Here is a 20,774-nt window from a genome sequence, read left to right as displayed (position 1 = left end):
TTTGCTACAGGAGCAAGTGATAAGTGTGAGCTTTGCACATGGAATTTATATTTGCTAGGGCTGAAGGGAGGGGAAAATCGATCTATTGTGCACTCAACTACTGCTCCAAGCATAATTTAACTAGGAACGGTAAAAGATTCTCCTTTTTAAAAAGCTAGAAATAAAAAATCTGCAACTTCAAGTTCTTTGAGATTATCTTCTTTTGCCTCTATAGCACCTTCTAAATTTTAAGAACAGCCTCAGCCTCAGAAAAACAGAATAAAACAGAACTTTCAAACTAAGTTTTAGTTTACATATCTCAGTAGTAGCAAACATTGAGCTTGCCTGTGCAAAAGAAGGTAAATCTTCCCAAACGGTATCACTGTAAATTCCTGCAGTCTGTTGTCCTGCAAAAACTTAGTACCACACTCCTGATGTAAAAACAAATCAATAGCAGTACTTTCGGCCCCTCCAAACTCACTCCCTCTTCATAGACAGTATCTCTTATATTCTGTGATTCTGCACTTCTCATTTATTCTTCTGAGGCCATATTACTTGTCATACTGATACCTTTAAAAGACTCCTGAACTTGACAATGATTTAACTCTATTTTCCCCATCCATATAGTTCAGTATTTCTTTTTAGGAGCAAATCATTATCATTCCTGTCTTAAGTGTCAGACATACTAAAGGTGTCAGTTGTTCTTCTTGATCGTGAGACTTACATATAGCCTATAAAAACTGACTAGGTGACACAAGTTCCATTTTTAATCCAGACCTTAAGCTACCTATCTGCATTACCGCAGCAGGAAAAATAGTGAGAACAGGGCGAAATATTTTCTGTCATAAAAGAGTGCACAAACTGCCTGGTCTCAAAGAACATTAATAGATAGAATTGTTCATAGGTTACAATCTACTGTTGTTAACTTTTTATTTTATATTCCTCCCTTTCCTATTCCCTTCTTTACATCAGATGGATTGTCATAGCACAGTTGCCCTGTGACTGAGATGAATGCATGGGTTTTTTCTACTGAAGAACATGATTACTTCTGGTAAAACATTTGGTAAACTATGCATCATACATCCTCCCCATGTTAGCATGTGGCAGAATTAGAAATTAAACCCACAGTTGTACCTATACTCCACAAAGGTACCACTCTCTGTGTCTTCCTAGAGGAGGATAAAGATGGAGCCCCTGGAACACAATGAATACTCCTAAATTGCCTTTCACCTAATTTAAACATTTTTGGAAGAATGGCAGCAGAAGTTCTACAGGTTAAAGGTACGTAGAATCATAGAATGGTTTGGATCAGAAGGGACATTAATATACTGCTTAGCCCAAACCCCTTTCCATGGGCAGATTCAGCTTTTGCCAGATTGGGTTGCTCAAAGCCTCATCCAAACTGAGTTTGAATGCTTCCAATGATGGGGCATTCACAACTTCTCTGGCAAGGTGTTCCAGTGTCTCATCACCCTCATCCTATATAATGTCTTAGTTTGCTCAAATCAAAATTCTCAGAGTAAATGCTCTCTTTAAAAATTCCTCTTGGCACTTGGAAATAGACCACAGCTTGTAAGCTGAGATGATGCATGAAAATTATTTAAAAGAGCTTAAAAAGCTACTTGTGGGGGTTTTTTTTGAGGCAATTGAACTGCTACAGTCCATTTTGGCTACTGATGGTTAGTTGGGGAAAACCCTTTCAAACACTCTAAACATTAAGAAATGTTGGGCAGTGGGGAGGGAAAAAGACCTCATTTTACAAAAGGGAAGAAAGAAAGAAATATGTTTATTTTGTGTGCAAAAATTTTTCTGGAGCCAACATTAGCACTGCAATGACCAAGGGCATAGCCTCATTAGGCATGCCTGATATTAATGTGCAAGTCCACCGCTAGGACCAATATGAGTTAAGAAGCATATCTAGCACTATAATGTTGTTTTAGGTGATCCTCATCAGCGCTCTGCAAAAGTGTAGTGCTGATTCAAATGTACTACAAAGGATGGATAAACTTCCTCTGCTGAGAACTCTAAAAAGCTAATCATTATCTTTTAATTTTGGTGCTGAAGATCAGTCAATAGGTCATGTCCGATTTCATACTTGACAGCTTGCCTGAAAGTACTCAATCATTTTGGCAAGCTAGCAGTCTACAGCTAACCATTTCTATGAAGTACTTAAAGCAGGATTCTAAATGTATGTCTCTTCTATTGAGTATTTAAAGTAGGTTTCTAAATATTTTTGTTATTGATAAAAAACCTCTAAGTCTGCTGAAGTGATCCACAGACACACACAACCCCCTGCCAGCTCATGCTGAAGCTTTGTTTGAAAACCCTAAGTGTTCGGTGAGAGTGAACCATAGTCGTTGGAGATTTACGTGCTCTGTAAAACCTAAATGTTAAAACAAACATTTAATGATCTGCACACAGTGTTCCAAGATGCATTATCTCATTTAAAATGGTACTACAGTTAAAAGACAACTTGACAAGTCATGAGGGAAAATAAATTCAAGTGGCAACAACAATTTTATAGTGCTGATGCTGCTTTTTACCTTAGTTCAGACATCTTGCAACTCCAACTATCTACATAAACTGTTTATATCAACATTCAGTGTTTAGTAACTTAGTGATGTAAGGAGAGACTATTTGTTTTTCTTCCAGGTCTAGGAGCTACCTCACTGGCTTTGTGGTGGATTCACTGCAAAACATTCCCTGAATTTTTATGACTATAATGTGTTTTCTTAGCTTAGGGTCAAATGTCCCAGTAATCCTCCAATCATGGAAATATTCTCTGGAGATCAAGGCCTTTTCATTTCTATACATCAATAATGTGCACTTTATGTGTACAATTGATTTTTATTTTCTACTGTATCTGTCTGACCCACAATGGACAGCTGGATAAGTAGAGGCACAAGCATCAGTGATGTGTCCTACAGGTTTTCAGGGTAACATGAACTCCCTCCCATAGTTTTCTTTCAGTAGTGAAGGAGGACCACAAATTATAAACTGCAAAATTTAGAAATTTGGACAACTGTACTATCCAATGTCGTCTTTAGGACCACCAAATTCAGCAGTATTATGTTTGAAGGCAGACCAGAAATTACCATATAAAGACTGAAGCACATGTTCTTCACATTAGTCTATTTTCTGTGCTGCCTTAGAGATTCACTTTTGATTGCTAAGATATACATGCAAATCAGTAGGTGCCTTATAGATTCACTTTTTATTGCTAAGATACACATGCAAATCAGTAGGTGCACATTTATGTTTTCACTTTCACAAGCAAAATTTCTGAAGATGCCCTGGCCTGTATCAGGAAGTTTAAGAGGGTTTTTTTTAACAGTTTCTATCTGTCTTTATCTTAGTTCACTCTTGATTTTTTTTAATTTATTCATCTCTTAGTTCCTTAGCTTTAAAAATTTGTATTTTCTGTATACTTTTATCTAGCATCCTATTTTCCTCTCTTAATCCCTTGGCTTTAAAATTTTATTTATATATATATATACACTGGTACTGTAGCTTTCTGTGCCTGTTTTTAGTTCTCTCCTGACCTTGCTCCTCTTTGCATTTTCAAGTTTCTTTCCCTGCCTACTTATTAGGTTCCTTCTCTATTTTTTTTTCTTCTTTCCTGCCTGTTCTGTAGTTATCTGCTGGGCTCAGGGCCAGTGTCTGTGGCTGGGGCCAGGGGAAGGGAGGTGGGCTTCACTTATGAGCTGCAGCACCTAGGTGGTACTCATGAGGTGTGAAAGTGGCTGAGCCAAGGATTAAAATAGGCTGCAGGAGGGGATGGGCTGGGGCAGCAAAAGGTGCAGCCACTGAGGCAAAGGGCCTGGGCTATATAAACCACAGCTTCGCATCAGGGTGCTTTGCTGCTCCTTCAGTTGCTGGTAGCTCCTAAGCTGTTTCAGCTCTTTGGGCAGGTATGTTCTGGCATTTAGAGAAGTGGAGCTGCCTGTCTGAGTAAGGCTTCAGGACCAGTCAGGGTTCAGCAGTCTATGCAGTAGAAAGTATACTTGTGACACCCCCTCCAACCTCTAGTCAGGATCCTGGAGGGAACCCCACCCGGTGTGTGTCATCCCCCAAAATAAAACCACCACCCTTGGTGGTGCCAGGGGTCTTCATGGTCTCAGTGGGTCTCATGGTTTCCTGGAGTTGGGGATCCCATGTGTCAGAGACTCCCACCAAAATCGGGCAGAGCCCCCTCATCCTAAATGGGCCCCACCCCCAAGTGGATCAGAAACCCCCCTCAAATGGGGCAGAGATCCCCCCAAATGAATAAGACACCCCCTTCCCCCCCCACCAAGTGGGGGTATGGAGGGGAGCACTGACACCCTGCAAATTGGAGGTGGGGGGACAGCCCGGTGTATCATCTCTTCCCCAACAAAGGCACCAGCCCTGGGGTCTCCAGAGTCTTCATGGTCTTCATGGGTCTCATGATCTTCTGGGGCTGGGGAGACAGAGCCCCCACTCAGAATGGGGAAGAGAGTCCCCCAAATGGGGCAAAGAGCCAAAAAATGGGCCACACAAAATGATGGGGGGTGGGAGGAACCCTGGATTGTCGCCCTAAATCGGTGCTGATGACGTCATAAGGGAACAACCCAGGACCTGTGACCCCTCCCGACATTCCCCCAGAGGACCCCGGCCCCTGGGTGACCCCGCCACCTTCCCCCATCCTTTGGGTCCCATGGGCCCCTCCGAAGCTCCTCCTCCACTCCCCGTGTCATCCGTCGCAACAGTGACACCGCTGGCGTTTTAGTGGCGTTTCCCTCCGGGGCGGGGCTTCCTCCCCCAAGTCCCCCCAAAACGGTCCCCGCCCTCGCCCCGGCCCCATTTGCCCCTGGACCCCGCGGGATGCGGCCCCAGAGAGGTATGGGGGGATATGGGGGGAGGGGGCCCTTTAAGACCCTCTTTTAGGGGACGCTGGCCTTTTAATACCTCTGGAATAGGGTGCTGGCCCTTTAAAACACCTGGGAGGGAACGCTGGCCTTTTAAGACCTCCTTTTAGGGGACATTGGCCTTTTAATAGCTACTTTTCGGAGACACTGGCCCTTTAAGTCTCGCTTTTAGGGGACACTGGCCCTTTAAGAGAGCCAAGAAGAATATGCTGACCCTTTAAGACACCTGTGGGGGAGGAGGGGGGACACTGGCCTTCAAGGAGCGGGTGAATTCCCGGGGCCTCCCCGCTGGATTCTCCCCGCGGGGGAGGCGGGGGTTCCCCGGGGTAGAGGGGCGGTGCCAGTGGGGGCGGGTGGTGACGCAGTGGGAATCCCCGTGACGGCACGACAGGGGGATTCCTGCCTCGCTGGGGGAGGGCCTAGGGGTTTCGGGGGGCCCGGGGGACCCGGTTTAAACACAGGGGTTTGCGGGGCCAGGGGGTTTGAGGGGTCTCAGGAGTTCAGGGGGGACCCCTAGGCTCTGGGTGAGACACGGGCATTTGGGGGAGGCCTGGGCGTTTGGCGGGGTTCAGGGTTCCCCGGCATCCCGGTGATCCCCCAACTCCCCCCTTGCACACCCCCCAGGTCCCCCGCGCGCCGCTCCGCCCCAGACGGTGAAGCAGCTGCTGAAGGAGCTACGGCAGCAGCAGAGCAGGAAACGGGCGAGATCCCCGGTGGGTGACCCCCTCTCCCAGGTGACACCTCCCCCCGGGACACCCCTACTCTCCTCGCTGACCCCCTCGCTGTCCCCTCCGCCCCCCAGGTTTTGGCTCTGCCCTCCCCGTGCCCCTCGGATGGTGAGTGACCTCTGACCCCCTAGTTCTTCCCAGATCCTCCCACCCCCCTGTGCCCCCTAAATGGGCATGGCTCTCCCAATCCCTACGTCCCCCCCAATCCTCCCTGTGTCCCCCAGTTCCCCTCCATGTCCCTCTCCCCAAACCTTCCCAATCCCCCCACAGGTCCCTCCCCATATCCCCCCCATCACCTGGTCTTCCCTCAGGTGGCCCCTGGCCCGGCACCCCCCCAGTGATGCTCAACCCCTGTGTGGTCCCACATGTGTTGCCCCATAGCAGCTCAGGGGAGACCCATGGGGGAAAGGCCTCTGATCTGAGCGGGTTTCAGGTGAGGAGGGTTGGAGGGGACAATGGAGGAGGGGGAGATATGGGGGGGTGCAACTGAGAGGTTAACGGGCGGGCAGTTTGGTGAGTGGGGATCAATGGGGGAAAATGAGAGGGCAGTGGGGGGAGAATGGAGGGGAATGGGAGACAAAGGGAGGGAATAGGAGAAATGGCGGGAGAATGGGGCGGGACAGACAACTGGGAGGGGAATGGTGGGGCAATGGGGAAGTAAATGTGGGCAATGAGGTGGTTAAGGGAGGCAATGAGAGGGAATGGGGGGAAATGAAGGAAGCAGTTGGGAGCAGTGGAGGGGCAACAGGGGGGCAATGGGGACAGCAGTGGGGGGAGATGATGTAAATGGGGGCAATGGGGTAACAGCTGGGGGGGGAAAAGGGAGGAAAATGGGGGGTCACTGGGGCAGGATTTGGGGGCCACGTGGAGCCCTGGGGGTAATGAGGACCAAGCCCTCCTCCATCTTGACTGCTGCCCCCTCAAGGCTGCTGCCATCCCTGGCCCTGCCTGGCCCCATTCCCCAGTGCCGTGGGGAGAATCTGGGGGCCCCCCGCTGGGAAGGGAGACCCCAGACCCGTATCCTGAACCCCAGGAATTGGCAGCTGCCCGCGCTGCACTGGGGGATCAAGACCCCCGGGAGCTGCTGTGGCAGGACGAGGAGGGGGACACGTGAGCAGGGGGGACATGGGAGGGCACTGGGGAGTACAGGGGTCATAAGGGGGTATGGGGGTCAAGGGGTCCATGAGGTGTCAATGGGCTAAATGGGAGCAAATGGGGGGCATAAATGGGGCGGGGGAGGGGGGCAGTTGAGGGAGTCAGTGGTGTGAAGGACAGTCAATGGGATCCATAGGGGGGCAGTGGGAGGACAATGGGGTGAATGGAGGTCCATCTAGTGTTCATTGGGAGGCCAATGGGATGAAGTGGGGCCAGTGTGGGAGAGATCAATGTGGGGTAAATAGGAGAGTCAATGTGGAGGTCAGTGGGAGGCCAGTTGGGAGGCACTGGGGGAGTCAGTGGGGCAAGAAGAGTGCTGGGGCACTGAGAGGGGCCATGGGTGACTTTTTGGAGGGGTCTGTGTTCTGGGTGGAGCATGGGGGGCAGGTAGAAGAGCAAGGGGGTCCCCTCTAACCCCCCTCCACCTCCAGGCTGCTGCACGTGCTCTGTGCCAGTGGGTTGTGGGCACCCGCCCGGGCTGCAGCCGAGGCTCTGCGGGACCTGGGGGGACTTGAGGTGCGGGAGCACCTGGGCAAGGTGAGTGTGGGGGGGCATCTGGCAGAGATCAGGTGCAGGAGCATCTGGGCAAGTTTGGGGGGGCAGGGGGCAGAGTTGGCTAGAAGTGCAAGAACACCTGGCAAAGGTGAGGGCATTGGGGATAAAGAAGGGGTTGGAGGGATAATAAGTGGGTCTTATTGGGGCAATAAGGGGGTGATGGGGGTAAAAAGACAATAATGGATCAGGGGGTTATGGGGTAAGTAATAATGGGGGTGGGGTAGTTAATTCTGGGATAATGAATCACAGGGTTCTGTTGCAGCCTACTAACAGGGGGAGTGATGGAGGATAAAGGGGTAATTAATACTGGGGGGTAATAAGGGGTGATTAGTGATGTGTAATTAGAGGCCAATAAAGGGCTAATGAAGGGGCAATTAATAACAAATAATTAATGAGGGGTGATAAGGGAATGATAAGGAGGGGCAGAGCAGTGACAGAATACCAGGGTGATAATTTGAGGGTTCAGGGGTGCTTGGTGCCTCCCAACCACCCCTGACTCCCCAGACCCCTCTGACCTTCCTTTCTTCCCTGCAAGAGCCACCAGACCCTCTTTACCCTCTAGACATCTAACTTCTCCAAGGAGTCAGTCAGACCCCACTGACTGCCCCTTCATTCTCTCCCTGACTCCCCCCCCCCCCCCCATTTTATCCCCCCAGACTCCACTGCTGGTAGCGGCAGCAGCTGCAGCCCCAGAGATTGTGCGGGACCTGCTTGTCCTGGGGGCCAATCCTGATGCTGCTGACCATGAGGGCCGCACGGCCCTGCACCTGGCCACGGCCTATGGGCACCCTGAAATCCTCCAGGTGAGACCCCCAAACCCCCAAATCCTCCAGGTGAGAGCTCCAAACTCCCAAATTCTACAGGTGAGGCTCCCAAACCCCAAATCTTTCAGGAGAGACACAAAATGGCTGAGAGAATTGGGGTTGGTCAGCTTGGAAAAGAGAAGCTTTAGGATGACCTAATTGCCCCTTTCAGTATCTAACGGCAACTTTCAGGAAAGATGGAGTAACACTATTTACAAAGGCCTGGAGTGACCAAACAAGGGGAAATGGTTTTAAATTGAAAGAGAAGAGGTTTAGATTAAGTGTTAGGAAAAAATTCTTCCCTCTAAGGGTGGTGAGGCCCTGGCACAGGTTGCCCAAAGAAGCTGTGGCTGCCCCTGGATCCCTGGAAGTGTCCAAGGCCAGGCTGGACATTGGGGCTGGGAGCAGCCTGGGACAGTGGGAGGTGTCCCTGCCCATGCCAGGGGGCTGGAACAAGATGATCTTCAAGGTCCCTTCCAACCCAAACCATTCTATGATTCTATTCTATTCAACCCCAAATCCTACTGGTATAACCCCTAAATCCCTCTAGGCCCCCTAAAATCTTCCAGTTGAGACCCCAAACCCTCCAAGTGTAACCCAAACACATTCCCCTGGGGCCCCAAATCCCACAGGGGAGACCCCAAATCTTTCAGGTGAGACCCCAAACCCTCCCAGGCTCCCCAGATCCTCCAGGTGTGACCCCAACCCTCCAAATCCTCCAGATGCAACCCCAACCCCCCCTTGGGCTATCCCAGATCATCCAGGTGAGACCCCAAATCCCCCAGGCTGCCCAAATCCTACAGGTGAGACCTCCAAACCCTGCAAATCCTCCAGGTGAGACCCAAACCACCACAGGCTCCCCCAGTCCTCAAATCCTCTAGACCCCAAACCCCTAAATCCTACAGGTGAGATCCCCAAACCCTCCAGGTGCAACCCCAAACCCCCCTTGGGCTCTCCCAAATCCTGCAGGTGAGACTCCAAATCTCACAGGTGAGACACCCCACCCCCTCCCAAATCATCCAGGTGCAAGTCCCAACTCCCTGTGGGCTCCGAGAAATCCTCCGGGTGCAACCCCGACCCCCATGAGGGCTGGACAACCATGGGAACCATAAAATGGGCTCAGAAGAGACCCAGTTCTCCTGGGACACCAGAAAACTGGGCCACAGAGTACCCAGGTGTCCATATGGGATCCTAAACTCCCTTGAGGGACCCCAAAACCCTCCCCCAAGGGTTCCAGGTCTCTGTGTGGACCCCAAACCTCCCATGGGTTTGGGGTCCACACGTGTTCCAGTTGTTTGGGAGGGACCCCAACCCCAGGGGAGGGAACACAAAGCAGGCTCAGGCCAGGTGTCCTGGGAGACCAGGGAACCGGCCTAGGAGGGTCCATGGTATCCAGGGGGACCCCAAATCTCTTCCCTTGCCTTCCCAGGCCGTGATATCCTCAGGGGTCCCTGTCAACGTGGAGGCCAGAAATTTTGAGGGTCAGCAAATCTGAGGGGGGCAAGAGTGGTGGAGGGGCTTGGGGTGGGCCCCTGGTTTTGGGGTGGGAGTGATTCTTGGGGAGTCCTTATTGGGGTGGGACCAGGGAGAGTTCAGTGAGTGGGTCCCCAACTCGGGGGGAGGGGAACTCAGGGGTCCCTGATGAGTGCCCTATTTCATGGTGTCTTGGGAGAGTCTCACTTGAGGGGTACTCAACATAGGAGGGGCTTGGGGGTCCCTGGTTTGAAGGGGACCCTGGGGATCCCCATTTTTTGGTAACTCTTGGAGGGATTCCTGGTGGATGCATCCCTGTTTTGGGGGGATGGGGGGGTCTCCAGTTTGGGGGTCCTAGTTGATGGCGGGAGGGTCCCAGGGGGTGTGTCTGTATTTTGAGGGGGTCCCTAGGAGGGTTCCCAATTCCAGAGGGGCCCTGTTTGGGGGAGGGGCCCTTCCTGACCCATATTGGCTCCCCCCCAGGCCAGACCCCTCTGCACTGTGCTGTCTTGGCCCACAATGCCTCGCTGCAGGGAGGGTACACCCCTGCTGGGGGCTCTGGAGGGGGGTCCCCTACTCCCCAGGACCGACTCCGCTGTGTTGAGCTGCTACTGCAGATGGGGGCAGACAGCAGCAGTCAGGTACAGACTCCCCCAAGGACCCCCAGGTACCCCATGACCCTCCAGGTGTCCCTCAGATCCCCTGGGTTCCTCCCCCAGACCTCTGTGCCCCTGAAAGACAACTGTGTCCCACCTCAAGGTCCCTGTGGGCTGGGTAGACCTGAGATCCTGGCCACTGGGGTCTGTTGGGATACCTTGGGAGGGCTGGGGAGGGGGATGGGACCCCCACGACACCTGGGTGCCCCCCAAAGACCCCTGTGTCTCCCTTCAGGGTCCCCATGGACTGGGTAGACTTGAGCTCCCAGGCATTAGGATCTCTTGGGGTCCCTTTGGGGAGGTTAAGGAGGTTGTAGGGGGGTGGGACACCCTGTGGGGCCCCCCTGACCCCTGTCTGGCCCCCAGGACACCAAAAGTAGCCTGACAGCACTGCACCTGGCCGTGCGGGGAGGCAACCTTGCCCTGGCCCACCTACTGCTGCACCAGCCTGGCATGGCCCCCCGCCTCATCAACATGAAGGTTTGAGGGACTTGTGGGGGTAGGGGGAGCTCTGAGGGGCTCTATGGGGGGGCTCTGGGGTCCCCCTAGGACTTTGTGGGGTACTTGGGGCTGGGGGACCTCTGTGGTGCTCTTGGGGCCTCCTGGAGGTTGATTGGAGGTGTCAGAGGAGTTCTTTGGGGGCCTTTGGGGTTCCTCTAGTGGCTTGGGGGGGTTGAAGTAGCTCTGGGAGGTTCAGAGGGATCAAAAGGGCACTGGGGGCTTTGGGGTGTCTGTGGAGAGTCTGGGGGGGGGCAGGAGGTACTGGTATCAGATCTCAAGGGTCTCTGGTGCCCTGAGCCCCCTCATGTCCTCCAGGCCCATGGGAACACTCCCCTGCACATGGCGGCAGCACTACCTGGGACCCCCAGCCAGGAGCCCCTTGTGAGGCTGCTCCTGGCCTGGGGGGCTGACCCCAGTGCCCGCAACCTGGAGCATGACCTGCCTCAAGGCCTGCTGCCCCCTGGGTCCTCCGGAGACCAGGTGAGACCCCCAGATCACCCTCACACCCAGCACCATCCCCAGCACCCCACTGCACCCTAGAACTTCCTGCTGATGGGAGGAAATGCCTGAAATTGCTCCTGAAACCCCAAAATCCCACTGTTTTGCTTCAGATCCCTGCTGCTATGCCCTCAAATCCTGCTGTTGTGCCCCAAATCTTGTTGTTTTACCCCATATCAGTCATAGTCATCATGGCTTCATGGTGGGAAAGTCCTGCTTGTTGAACCTGACTTCCTACTACAACAGGGTAACCCACCTAATTGATTAAGGAAAGCCAGTAGATGGAATCTTTTTGGGTTTCAGCAAAGATTTTGATATAGTCTCTCATAGTGTCCTTTGGGAAAAACTGTCCAGCCCACAGCTGGATTAACACATCATGCCATGGGTCAGCAATTGGCTCATGGGTCAGTGGCAAAGGGTTATAGTGAATGGGGTGACATCAGGCTGGCATCCAGTCACTGGTGGGGTTCCAAAGGACTCAGTCCTTGGCCCAGTTCTCTTTAATATCTTCATTAACAACTTAGACACGGGACTTGAAGGGATACTAGGTTTGCTGACAACACTAAATTGGAAGAGCTGTCAACTCCCTTGAGGGCAGAGACACCTGGATGAATTAAAGAGATGGACAATCACCAAGTGTATCAAGTTTAACCAGGGCAAGTGCGCCTGGGATGGGGCAGCCCTGGATGTACAGACAGATTGGGGAACAATAGACTGGAGATCAGTGCTGTGGAAAAGGACCTGGGGGTCCTGATTAATGGCAAGTTGGATATGAGTCAGCAGTGCCCTGGCAGCCAGGAGGAACATCTTTGTCCTGGGGGGCATCAGGCACAGCTTTGCCAGCCGGTCAAAAGATGTGATTGTCCCACTCTGCTCTGCACTGGGGTGGCCTTGTCTTGAATACTGTGCGCAGTTTTTGGCACCACAATATGAAAAAGACATTAAGCTATAGGAGAACATCCAAAGGAAGGCCATGAGGATGGGAAACGGTCTGGAGGGGAAGCCTTATGAGGAGTGGCTGAGGCAAGTGTTTGTTCAGCTTGGAGAAGACTGAGGTCAGACCTCACTGGGGTCTTCAACATACTCCCAACAGGCAGTGGAGGGGCAGGTACCGATCTCTTCACTCCTATGACCAGTAACCGGACTAGAGGAAACAGCTGGAGCCAAGTCAGGGGAGGTTTACCTTGGATATCAGGAAAAGGTTTTTCACCCAAAGGGTGGTGAGGCACTGGAACAGGCTCCCCAGGGAAGTGGTGACAGCACAAAGCCTGTCTGAGTTCAAGAAGCGTTTTGGACAAGGCTCTCAGGCACGTGATGTGATTCTTGGGGTGTTCTGTGCAGGGCCAGGAGTTGGACTTCATGATCCTGGTGGGTCTCTTCCTATTCAGCATATTCTATGATTTTATGATATCCTGCTGCTTTACCCCAAATCCTGGAGTTTACTCCCAAATCCCACTGGTTTATCCCAAAATCCTGCTGCTATGCCCAAAAGTTCTGCTGTTGTACTCCAAAATCCTGCTGCTTTAAGCCAAAATCCTGCTGGTTTACCCCCTCATTTTCACAACCCCCCAAACTGTGGGGTCCCATCCCAGGACCTTTGGGTGACATCCCTGTATTCTGGGGTAGAACCCCAGGATTTGGGGACCTCCCTGAACCCTCCGTCTCCCACAGCTCCGCCTGCTTCTGAGGAGCCGCCGGGGGTCCTATCGCACCCCCCCCACCGCCAAGTGACGTCAGAGGGGCAGGGTCTCCCGGGTATGAGATGGGGGGATATACCCCCATATTGGGGGATTTCCCCCCGCCATGTTTATTTTTCCTGATTTCAATGAAATTGCCCCCAAATTTCTGTGAAATGAGTCTGAACCACATTGGTTTGGTGGGGGGAGGAGCATGGGGGGGGTCCAGCTCCCCCTTTTCCCCCCCCAGTAGAGCCCTCTCCCCCAGCCTCATTAATGCAGGCTGCTAGTGAGGGGCGTCTCCTCCAAACTGGGGGAGTTGGGGTGGAGGATGCCAAATTGGAGGGGAAACACAAAAACTGAGGGAATTCTGGAATTAAATAAAAACCTTGTTAAAATCTGAGTCTGTTTTTTCCAATGCCCTCAGTCTCTCCTCAGTCCCTCCCAGTGCATCCCAGTCCCTCTCCAGTGCATCCCAGTGACCCCAGAAAAAGGAGGGAGTTTGGGGACAAAGGGCTTTAAATTGTGAGGGGAAAATCTCCTTTTCTGTTATTTTAAGGATTAAGTCATTGAAAACCCCTCCTTTGACACTATTTTAAGGCCTTAAATTAAGGGGGAAAATGGTAGGAAGCACGAGGGGAAAAGAGCAGGAAACCTGAGGGAGAAAGAGTGAGACATACCAGGGGAAAGAGGGTGATAACCATGAGCTAGTTGGGGTGACTCCCAGAGGTGCCCCCAAATGCTGAGGTTTTCCCCTCCCTGGACCTAGGGGCACTCTAGGGGAACTGACGAGGGGATCATCCCTTAGAACCATCAAACCCCTCACTGCACTCACCAAATCCCTTCACAGCACCCCCTCAAACCATCCCAGCTCCCCCAATCCACCTTCAAACCTTCCCAACATCACTCAAAACCATTTTAGCCAGCTATAGCTCCTCTTCAGCACCCTCAAACCTCACCCAGCACCACTGAAAAGCTAATTGATACCACCAAATCAATCCCTCTCAGCACTCTCTAAATCTACTTTAACACCACTGAACCACCTCCTAGCATCTCTAACACCATACCAGCACCTTACAAAACCCCACCTAGAGATGGAAATGATGGAACTTTCCTAATTCATTTTTCTACTTAATGGGGTTAATTAACTTTCAATTAATTGTTTTAATTAATAATAAGCAGTGTAATTTTCCACTTTAGCCAGCATGTAGTAAAGTTTTTTCACAGACTGCTATTGTAAAAACAGTTTGGAACAATTACTGAAATTTTAAGTTTTGCTAAACCAACCTTGATATGCTTCAGTTAACAAAGCCTGACGGAGAGAAATGATGCTGAGAGCTTGTTTTGCCAATTGACGGGCCAATTTAAAGGACACAGATAGTAATGGAAAGAATGGTCTTATTTTACTATGAATATTAAGGCAGCAACAAAAGTAAAATGATACATTCAAGAAAACTACACACTTGGCTTTAGCAACAAGCAAAAATAAGCAAGGTAATGCACCTAATCAGTACTATATGAGAGACAGGACAGTGACTGAGAAAGATACATCACCAGTTGCCTAAATATCAACCTCCAGAGCCCACAGTCACTGGGAAGCCCCATTTCACAGCAAGGACCTGGAGAACCCTTCCCGGCAATTGTGAAAGTCTTACACAGTGCGTCCACCTGTAGATGACGTCTCCAAATCTGCTCCAAAAGTAGGTCCAGTTTTTATAGGCCCAAATCATAAGTTCAAGTTACTTGGTTATATTTTTGGCACAGAAACACCTGGATCTGATGGCACACTTCCTGAACAGTAGGGCCAGGGCTTGGCCAGAGCCCCGGCCTCAGTTGGGAGGGTTTCCCCTAAAATATCTTACAAACAAGTTTATATTCATGTCAGTTGGGAAAAATTCTTAAAATTATACATTTCTTGCAAATAACTACACAAGGTTATGTGAAAATTTCTAAAGCAGCTGGTTTGGCGTTAAACAGCTAGCATAAGTGTCTCTGTCATCTATTTTTAGCTAAATAATACTGATTGTGTTAGTCACATAATGCCCAAGGTTCATCTTGTAAGTCAGCTCTGGCTGAGGCCTGCTGCTACAGCCTAAGCACATCTGAACAGGACACCAGGAATGCAAAATTTACAGACTACAAGAACATGTTGCAGAATGTATGCAGAGTGCCATATGAATGTAGGTCGTCCTCTGGCTTTACTAGGGAGGTGTGACCAGTGGCTATGTTTCCATGCTGTTCTTTGTCTTTATTTTCAGGAAGTAAAGTTGGCTATCAGCATTCAAGGTAAATTGAGCAATGGTGAGCAATGATTGGTATAGAGAAGTATAAGTGAAAAGTCATTAAATGAAGTTTCATCTCTATTATGTCTCTCTTTCCTTTTTCTCCCTTGGAGTCTCTCCCCCCTTTTTGCCTCTCTCTCTCCCCCTTCTCTTTGCATCTCTCCTCTCCTCTGTATCTCCTACCCCCTCTCCACCTCGCCATCTCTCTATTCCTTCTTTGCCCCTTAGTCTCTCTCCCCCTCCTCTCTGCCTTTCTTAGACTTAGACTCCCCTTTGCATCTCTTAACCTCTCTCCCCTCTTTGCACCCCTTAGCTTCTCCCCCCCTTAAATTATGTCCCTCTCTCTTCTTTTTGTTTCCTTCCCTCTTTGTCTCTCCTCTTTGTCTCCCTCTTGTCTCTCTTCTTTTGTGTCTCTCTTTCCTGCTTGCCTTGTTTCCTTTATTGTCTCTCTTGTCTTTTCTCTCCTTGTCTCACCTTCTTGATTTTAAAATAAAACCAGCTGGAGAAAATGGCTTGCTCAGCAACTGTGCTCTCCAGCCATCCATAGTAACAGACCGGGACAGTTCTGACAGCTGCTTCTAGTAACAGTTCATTCTGTCAGTATCTTTTATCAGGCTCCTTAGAGCCTTGTTGGCTCACCGCTACAGCCCCATAGGTCATCCTTGCTCAACAGCATCTTGATTCTTGCAGTCATTACTCTCACTGAGTGTTTTTCTCTCATCATTTTTTGTCATCTCGCATCTTAGGGGTGTCTCTGTGTGTTTGGTCTGGAGCTGCTCTGCCATGATGCATAGACCGAGAGAATAGGTGGACTAGTGCTAAGGGTCTCATGCTAATATGTTGATAAGCTTAGCTGGTTGAGACAATGCTCCCACAGTCCTCTCAGTCCAAGCTGCAAGTTGCATACAGGAGCCTTGAAGTTCAGTCAGTGTTCATTTGTTGTACTACAGACTGTAATTGGACTCTAGATGGTATTTCTAAACTGACACAAGATGTCGATAACTGTTATCATGGAGCATTTTGGTGACTTTAGTAATAATTTTACTTCAGATGCTGATGGATTAAATCCATAACAAAGTGCTAAGCAAAGTGTCGTATGGAAAACAGATAATCTTCTGGCTTTGCTGGGGAGGTGTGACAAGTGGTTATGTTACATGTTTTTCTTTCTCTTTATTTTTAAGAAGCAAAGCTGGAGATCAGCTCTCAAGATAAATTGAGCGAGGTAAGCAATGACTGGTGGACAAGTAGTTGTTTTTGCTTAGGTATCAAATATTTGGTGCAGATTAAGCATCCTTTGTTGTTTGTTTTAGGTGGTACATTTTCAAGGTATGTCAGCCCAGGGTGGGTGAGAAGTTAATCAGAGCAGGCAGGTTGTACTACCACTTTGTATCTCAGCATGTGTTTTTTGCCTTTTTTTTTTTTTCGCAAGTGCTGCAGTCAGTCTCAGAAGATTGCAGCCACATGCTCACGAGAAGATGTGAGCAGGTGAAGTGGTATTCAGGGATGGTGACTAATTAACAGTCATTATATGACAATGTCCTCAAGCATGTACCTTTTTGATTTTGCACGTGTTGTCTAGGCAACCTGTGGAATCGACTGAGAATTTGAGGCAAGCCGGTGCAGCAGTGAGGAGAAGCAGAGGGAGGACTTTTCTCAAGGCACAAAAGTGCTTCTGAGGGAGATGCACTGTAGAAGTGGTCCCTTTTTGCACCACAATATCCTTTCTGTCTTCCCTGTCTCAATTTCAGTGTTGGCCTATGTCTTTTGCAGTTGCCGAAACAGACTGTACTGAATGAGGGAACAGACCACCCTGGACACATGCTCTTTTTCCTTGAGGAAAAATTTGGCCCCTTTGTCTTCCAAAAGCTAAGTCATGGGACCAGGGGCTGGGAGAAGAGCAAAGCGTTTGGAATCACAGGGAGGGAATTTGAAATTAGATTAGGGGAGGCAGCCGCAGCAGGACATGCCCCTTAGGAAGGTAAAGGCAGTGGGTTTCTCTTCAGCACCACGCAAGTTGTCGACAGGCAGGGCAGTTCCAACTTATCTCTGTGCCATTGTGCATTTTGCATTATCTGTCTTCTGCATCATAGACCTTCCTCGAGTCTCAATGTTGCCCTGGGTCTTCTTGCCCAAGAAGCATATTTTTAGGCTCAGATGCAATCCCCAGGGTTTCAAGCTTTCCTACTCATTAACATAGCTCCTCTCACATGCCTCTTTACACACAGCATGCGTACATCTTACATCTCAGGCATTTTATGGTTGGTCATCTTTAGTGACATTCCAGACTTCATCAGCAGAGGCACTTCCTAGCAATCCAGTTACTGCTTGGTACTTATTCCCTGCATACCTATGATCTTACTTCACAAGGCCAGGCTTCTCAAACATCCTTCCTAGCCATTTTGCCACTAACTTCTTGTAACAAGCAATTCCATTCCTCTCTTAACTAGGGTGGCCGTAGAGCCTTTTTGCTTCAACATCACAGAAAAATAAGTGATCTTGCATAGAGAATTTCAGGTCCGGAAGGTGAATATGCAGGGTAGTTTCAACATGTGTCTATGTTGTGTAATTTGTGTCATCCATCTTCTGTATCATAGACCTCCCTTCTCATCTTTATGTCATCGTGGCTCTTCTTGCCCAAGGAGCACATCATCAGGTTCAGGTGCTATCACCTGGCTCTTGAATGCCTGTACTCATCGGCATAGCACTCCTCTTTTCATGCACAGCATGCCCCTGCTTCACATCACAGAGGTTTTTGGCCAGTCTACTTCAGCAGCACTGTTCCAGGCTGCATCAGCAGCTGTCGTCTTTAACCATGTATTTTTTCAGATCGAAATTATTCTGGCATCTTTACATTCTCATTTCTTGAGGCCAGAAATGCAGAAGAAGTTCTCATGTATCCTCCTTCTCGATTTTGGCAGTATCTTCTTGGGGGGGATTTCTTTTTTTCACCTGAGTGGATGGGTTTTTTCCTGGTCCTGGCCACTCTGTGAGGCAATATTTGTCACCAGGGTTTGGGCTCAGGGTTAAGGGTACCATTTAAGTTAGGGTTAGTTTTAGGTTATATGTAATGTTTGTTCGCATGAAGAGCTAGTGTTATGTTTAGGATTAGGGTTATGATTATGTAATATTTTGTGTTCTGTTGGGTGAAGATCTAGGATTATGGTTAGCGTTGTAATTATGGTCCGGTTTAAGGCATAAAGGTCCTTCTCTGCCATGGCAGCTTTAGTCTGGGAGAAACTGATTCGCGTGTATTGAATTTTGAAGGTAAAAGTTAAAAGATCTGCCAGCACTGGCAGGTTTGGCTGGCCTTATTTTGGAATATCTCAGTACCCCATTGGCAGCCAGCCCCTCGCGGCTCTGTCTTTCTGGAGCCCGCTTCTGAAATTTCCGTTCCACCTCAGAAATTACATATGTGCCAGGATTGCTCCCACACAAAAGACTTGAAGCTAAGGCAAAGAGACTTAGAAGACCATGAAGTGTATGGGAATCCCCTAATTTTAACCCTTAAAATGCTAGAAAAAGAGGGAATTTCTTTCAATTTAACCCCTTAAAATGGGGGAACTGTGAGTGATTAGGGATGGGGGGGGGAAATGTAGGTGATTAGGGATAGGTGTTCGGAAGATCTCGCGTTGTACGGGCAGGTAGAACCCCTCCCCTCAACAGGTAATACGTAAGCAGAAGGAAGTGACGCGGCAAACCCAAGTTATTTAACCCTATGTATTCCATGAATAAACGCCATTTGCCGTCCATCACATTGGTGTCTGTGAGCTGATGGCCCGAACGACCTGAGGTGGTCGTCGTGCCGTTCCTGAACCAGGTCGCTACGCCTCCGAGAGGCAACAGGGAACAGGGAATGTTTACCTCAAACCAATAAAATAGCAGCAGATAAATGCCTTCTTCCTTTTGATTTAATACCCTTAATATCAGAAAAAGAGGGGTTCCCTCACTTTAAATCTTCCAAATAATGCGAAAAGGGGGAATTTTCCTTCAGTATAAACCTTTAAAAAGAGGGACAACAGGGCTTTCCCTTCAATTTCAACCTGAAAATGATGAAAACAAAGGGGTTACACTTAATTCAAACCCATAAAATGGCATCATAAATGTATTCTTCCATTTAAAGGTAAAATATTGGAAAAGGAAGATTCTCTGTCAAGTGATATCCTTTACATCATGGGAAAGTGTGGAGGCCAGTGGGCCTGCTGGACAAGGAACTGTAAGAGACAGTCCGAAAATCCCTCATCTGCCTCACGATCATCGCCGAAGACAGAGACTGAACACAGCAGTCCTGGCCTGGCTGAGGTGGGATTGTCTGCCAAGTGCTGCCTACGGGTGTGCCCACTGGGAACTGGTACGCATTCCTGAGGAAAATTAGTGCAGGTCACAATGGACTGCGCCGTTCTTGCTGCCCAGGTGGGAAGGACTGCGCCGAAGCGGAAAGGAATGACCTGTCCTGTACACCTCTCCAGTACACCTGTCTTGTACGTCTGTCCTGTACCTGTTTCCCAAAGCAACGGACCCCATAACAATGGCTGTAGATTTCCCAACCTCTTGGCCAGTTGCCCCTCGCTTCTGAAAAGGACTATAAAGGGACTTTCTGAAATAACCGAGTCCGAGATCTCCCCACGGAAAGAAGACGAATCTATTGGCGGAAGACCACGAGGACTTCGTCTCATCCGTTGGTAGCTATTGCCCCTCTTTTTCCCCCTCTCTACTTTGTTTCTCTCTCTCTCTCTCTCTCTTACTCTCTTCTATTGCATTACTGTGTTGTGGGCACTTAATAAAGGTGCACTGTTTTGATTAAAACTGAAATCTCTTGTGTCCTTTTACACTCTGAGATCGATAAATGAACCATCACGACCCCCGCTTGCATTAGCGGATCGTGACAGGAACGGAAGGAGTCCTACAGTGGAATAAGTCCTAGGTTCCTTTCCAGCGTATGGCGACTGAAAAGCTTCCCCCAGAATGCTTTGTTGTTATGTTAATGTACCCCAGTTCTGCTCCCCTGGTTGGCTCTGTTGGCCGCCATAACCCTTGTTACCTGATGCATTCTCAGAGTTTCTTGATTAGTTCCCTTACCCTGGGCCCCCTATGGCTCGAGCCCAGGGACTTCTCTGAAACCTTGCACGAGTGCAGATGCATTAAAGCTCTCCTGTAAAACCCTATGCGAAAACTCTTCCTGTTCATTCATTGTCAGACTGGTTTTAGCTAGCTATCCGGTGTGTGTGTGCAAGTGTGCTGGCTGCACTGAGAGGCTTTCTTGGAGGCGCTTTTGGGAAGGTCATGACATGTTACCAGACAACAGAAACACGACAAATGGCGCTCAGACATGGACTTCCTCAGAACACCCCTAAAAGCGTCTCTAGCGGCCTGCACTCCTAGAAGTTCACGTTTGGCACAGCCACTTCACCAAAGACAAAGATTATAGGAGCAGTTGGAGCTGGCGAAACAGCTTGCCCAGGAGAAGGTGCGGGGGCGCCACCAGGCCCCCCAGGTGCACCTCGGTGCGGGCCACCAGGACGCAGCTGCCGCGCATTCCCCCGCGGGACCCCACCACCTCCAGCAGGCTGTCCAGTGAGCACTGC

General features: G+C 49.7%; 1 protein-coding gene across 6 annotated transcripts; it reads left to right on the top strand.

Moving 5' to 3' along the window:
- The first annotated feature begins 4,778 nt into the window (after nt 1-4,778).
- Nucleotides 4,779-20,379, top strand: NFKBID (NFKB inhibitor delta). 6 transcript variants are annotated; one of them, XM_048327292.1, is made up of 14 exons: nt 4,779-4,837; nt 5,490-5,578; nt 5,668-5,701; nt 5,905-6,026; nt 6,519-6,703; nt 7,180-7,285; nt 7,960-8,106; nt 9,536-9,587; nt 10,063-10,220; nt 10,602-10,715; nt 11,052-11,216; nt 15,169-15,196; nt 16,374-16,414; nt 16,772-17,055. In XM_048327292.1, the coding sequence occupies exons 1-14, from the start codon at nt 4,822-4,824 to the stop codon at nt 16,790-16,792; spliced, it is 1,278 nt and encodes a 425-aa protein (XP_048183249.1). In that variant the 5' UTR covers nt 4,779-4,821; the 3' UTR covers nt 16,793-17,055. The 6 variants fall into 6 exon arrangements, with proteins under 6 accessions (XP_048183249.1, XP_048183248.1, XP_048183253.1 ...); XM_048327291.1 differs by lacking the exons at nt 15,169-15,196; nt 16,374-16,414; nt 16,772-17,055 and adding exons at nt 19,313-19,400; nt 20,079-20,379; XM_048327296.1 differs by lacking the exon at nt 15,169-15,196.
- Nucleotides 20,380-20,774: the final 395 nt, after the last annotated feature.

The sequence above is a fragment of the Corvus hawaiiensis genome, chromosome 23 (genome assembly GCF_020740725.1).
Source record: "Corvus hawaiiensis isolate bCorHaw1 chromosome 23, bCorHaw1.pri.cur, whole genome shotgun sequence".
NCBI classification, from domain to species: Eukaryota; Metazoa; Chordata; class Aves; order Passeriformes; family Corvidae; genus Corvus; species Corvus hawaiiensis.
The sequence above is the reverse complement of the archived record's forward strand: the minus strand, read 5'-3'. Positions and strand labels throughout refer to the sequence as shown.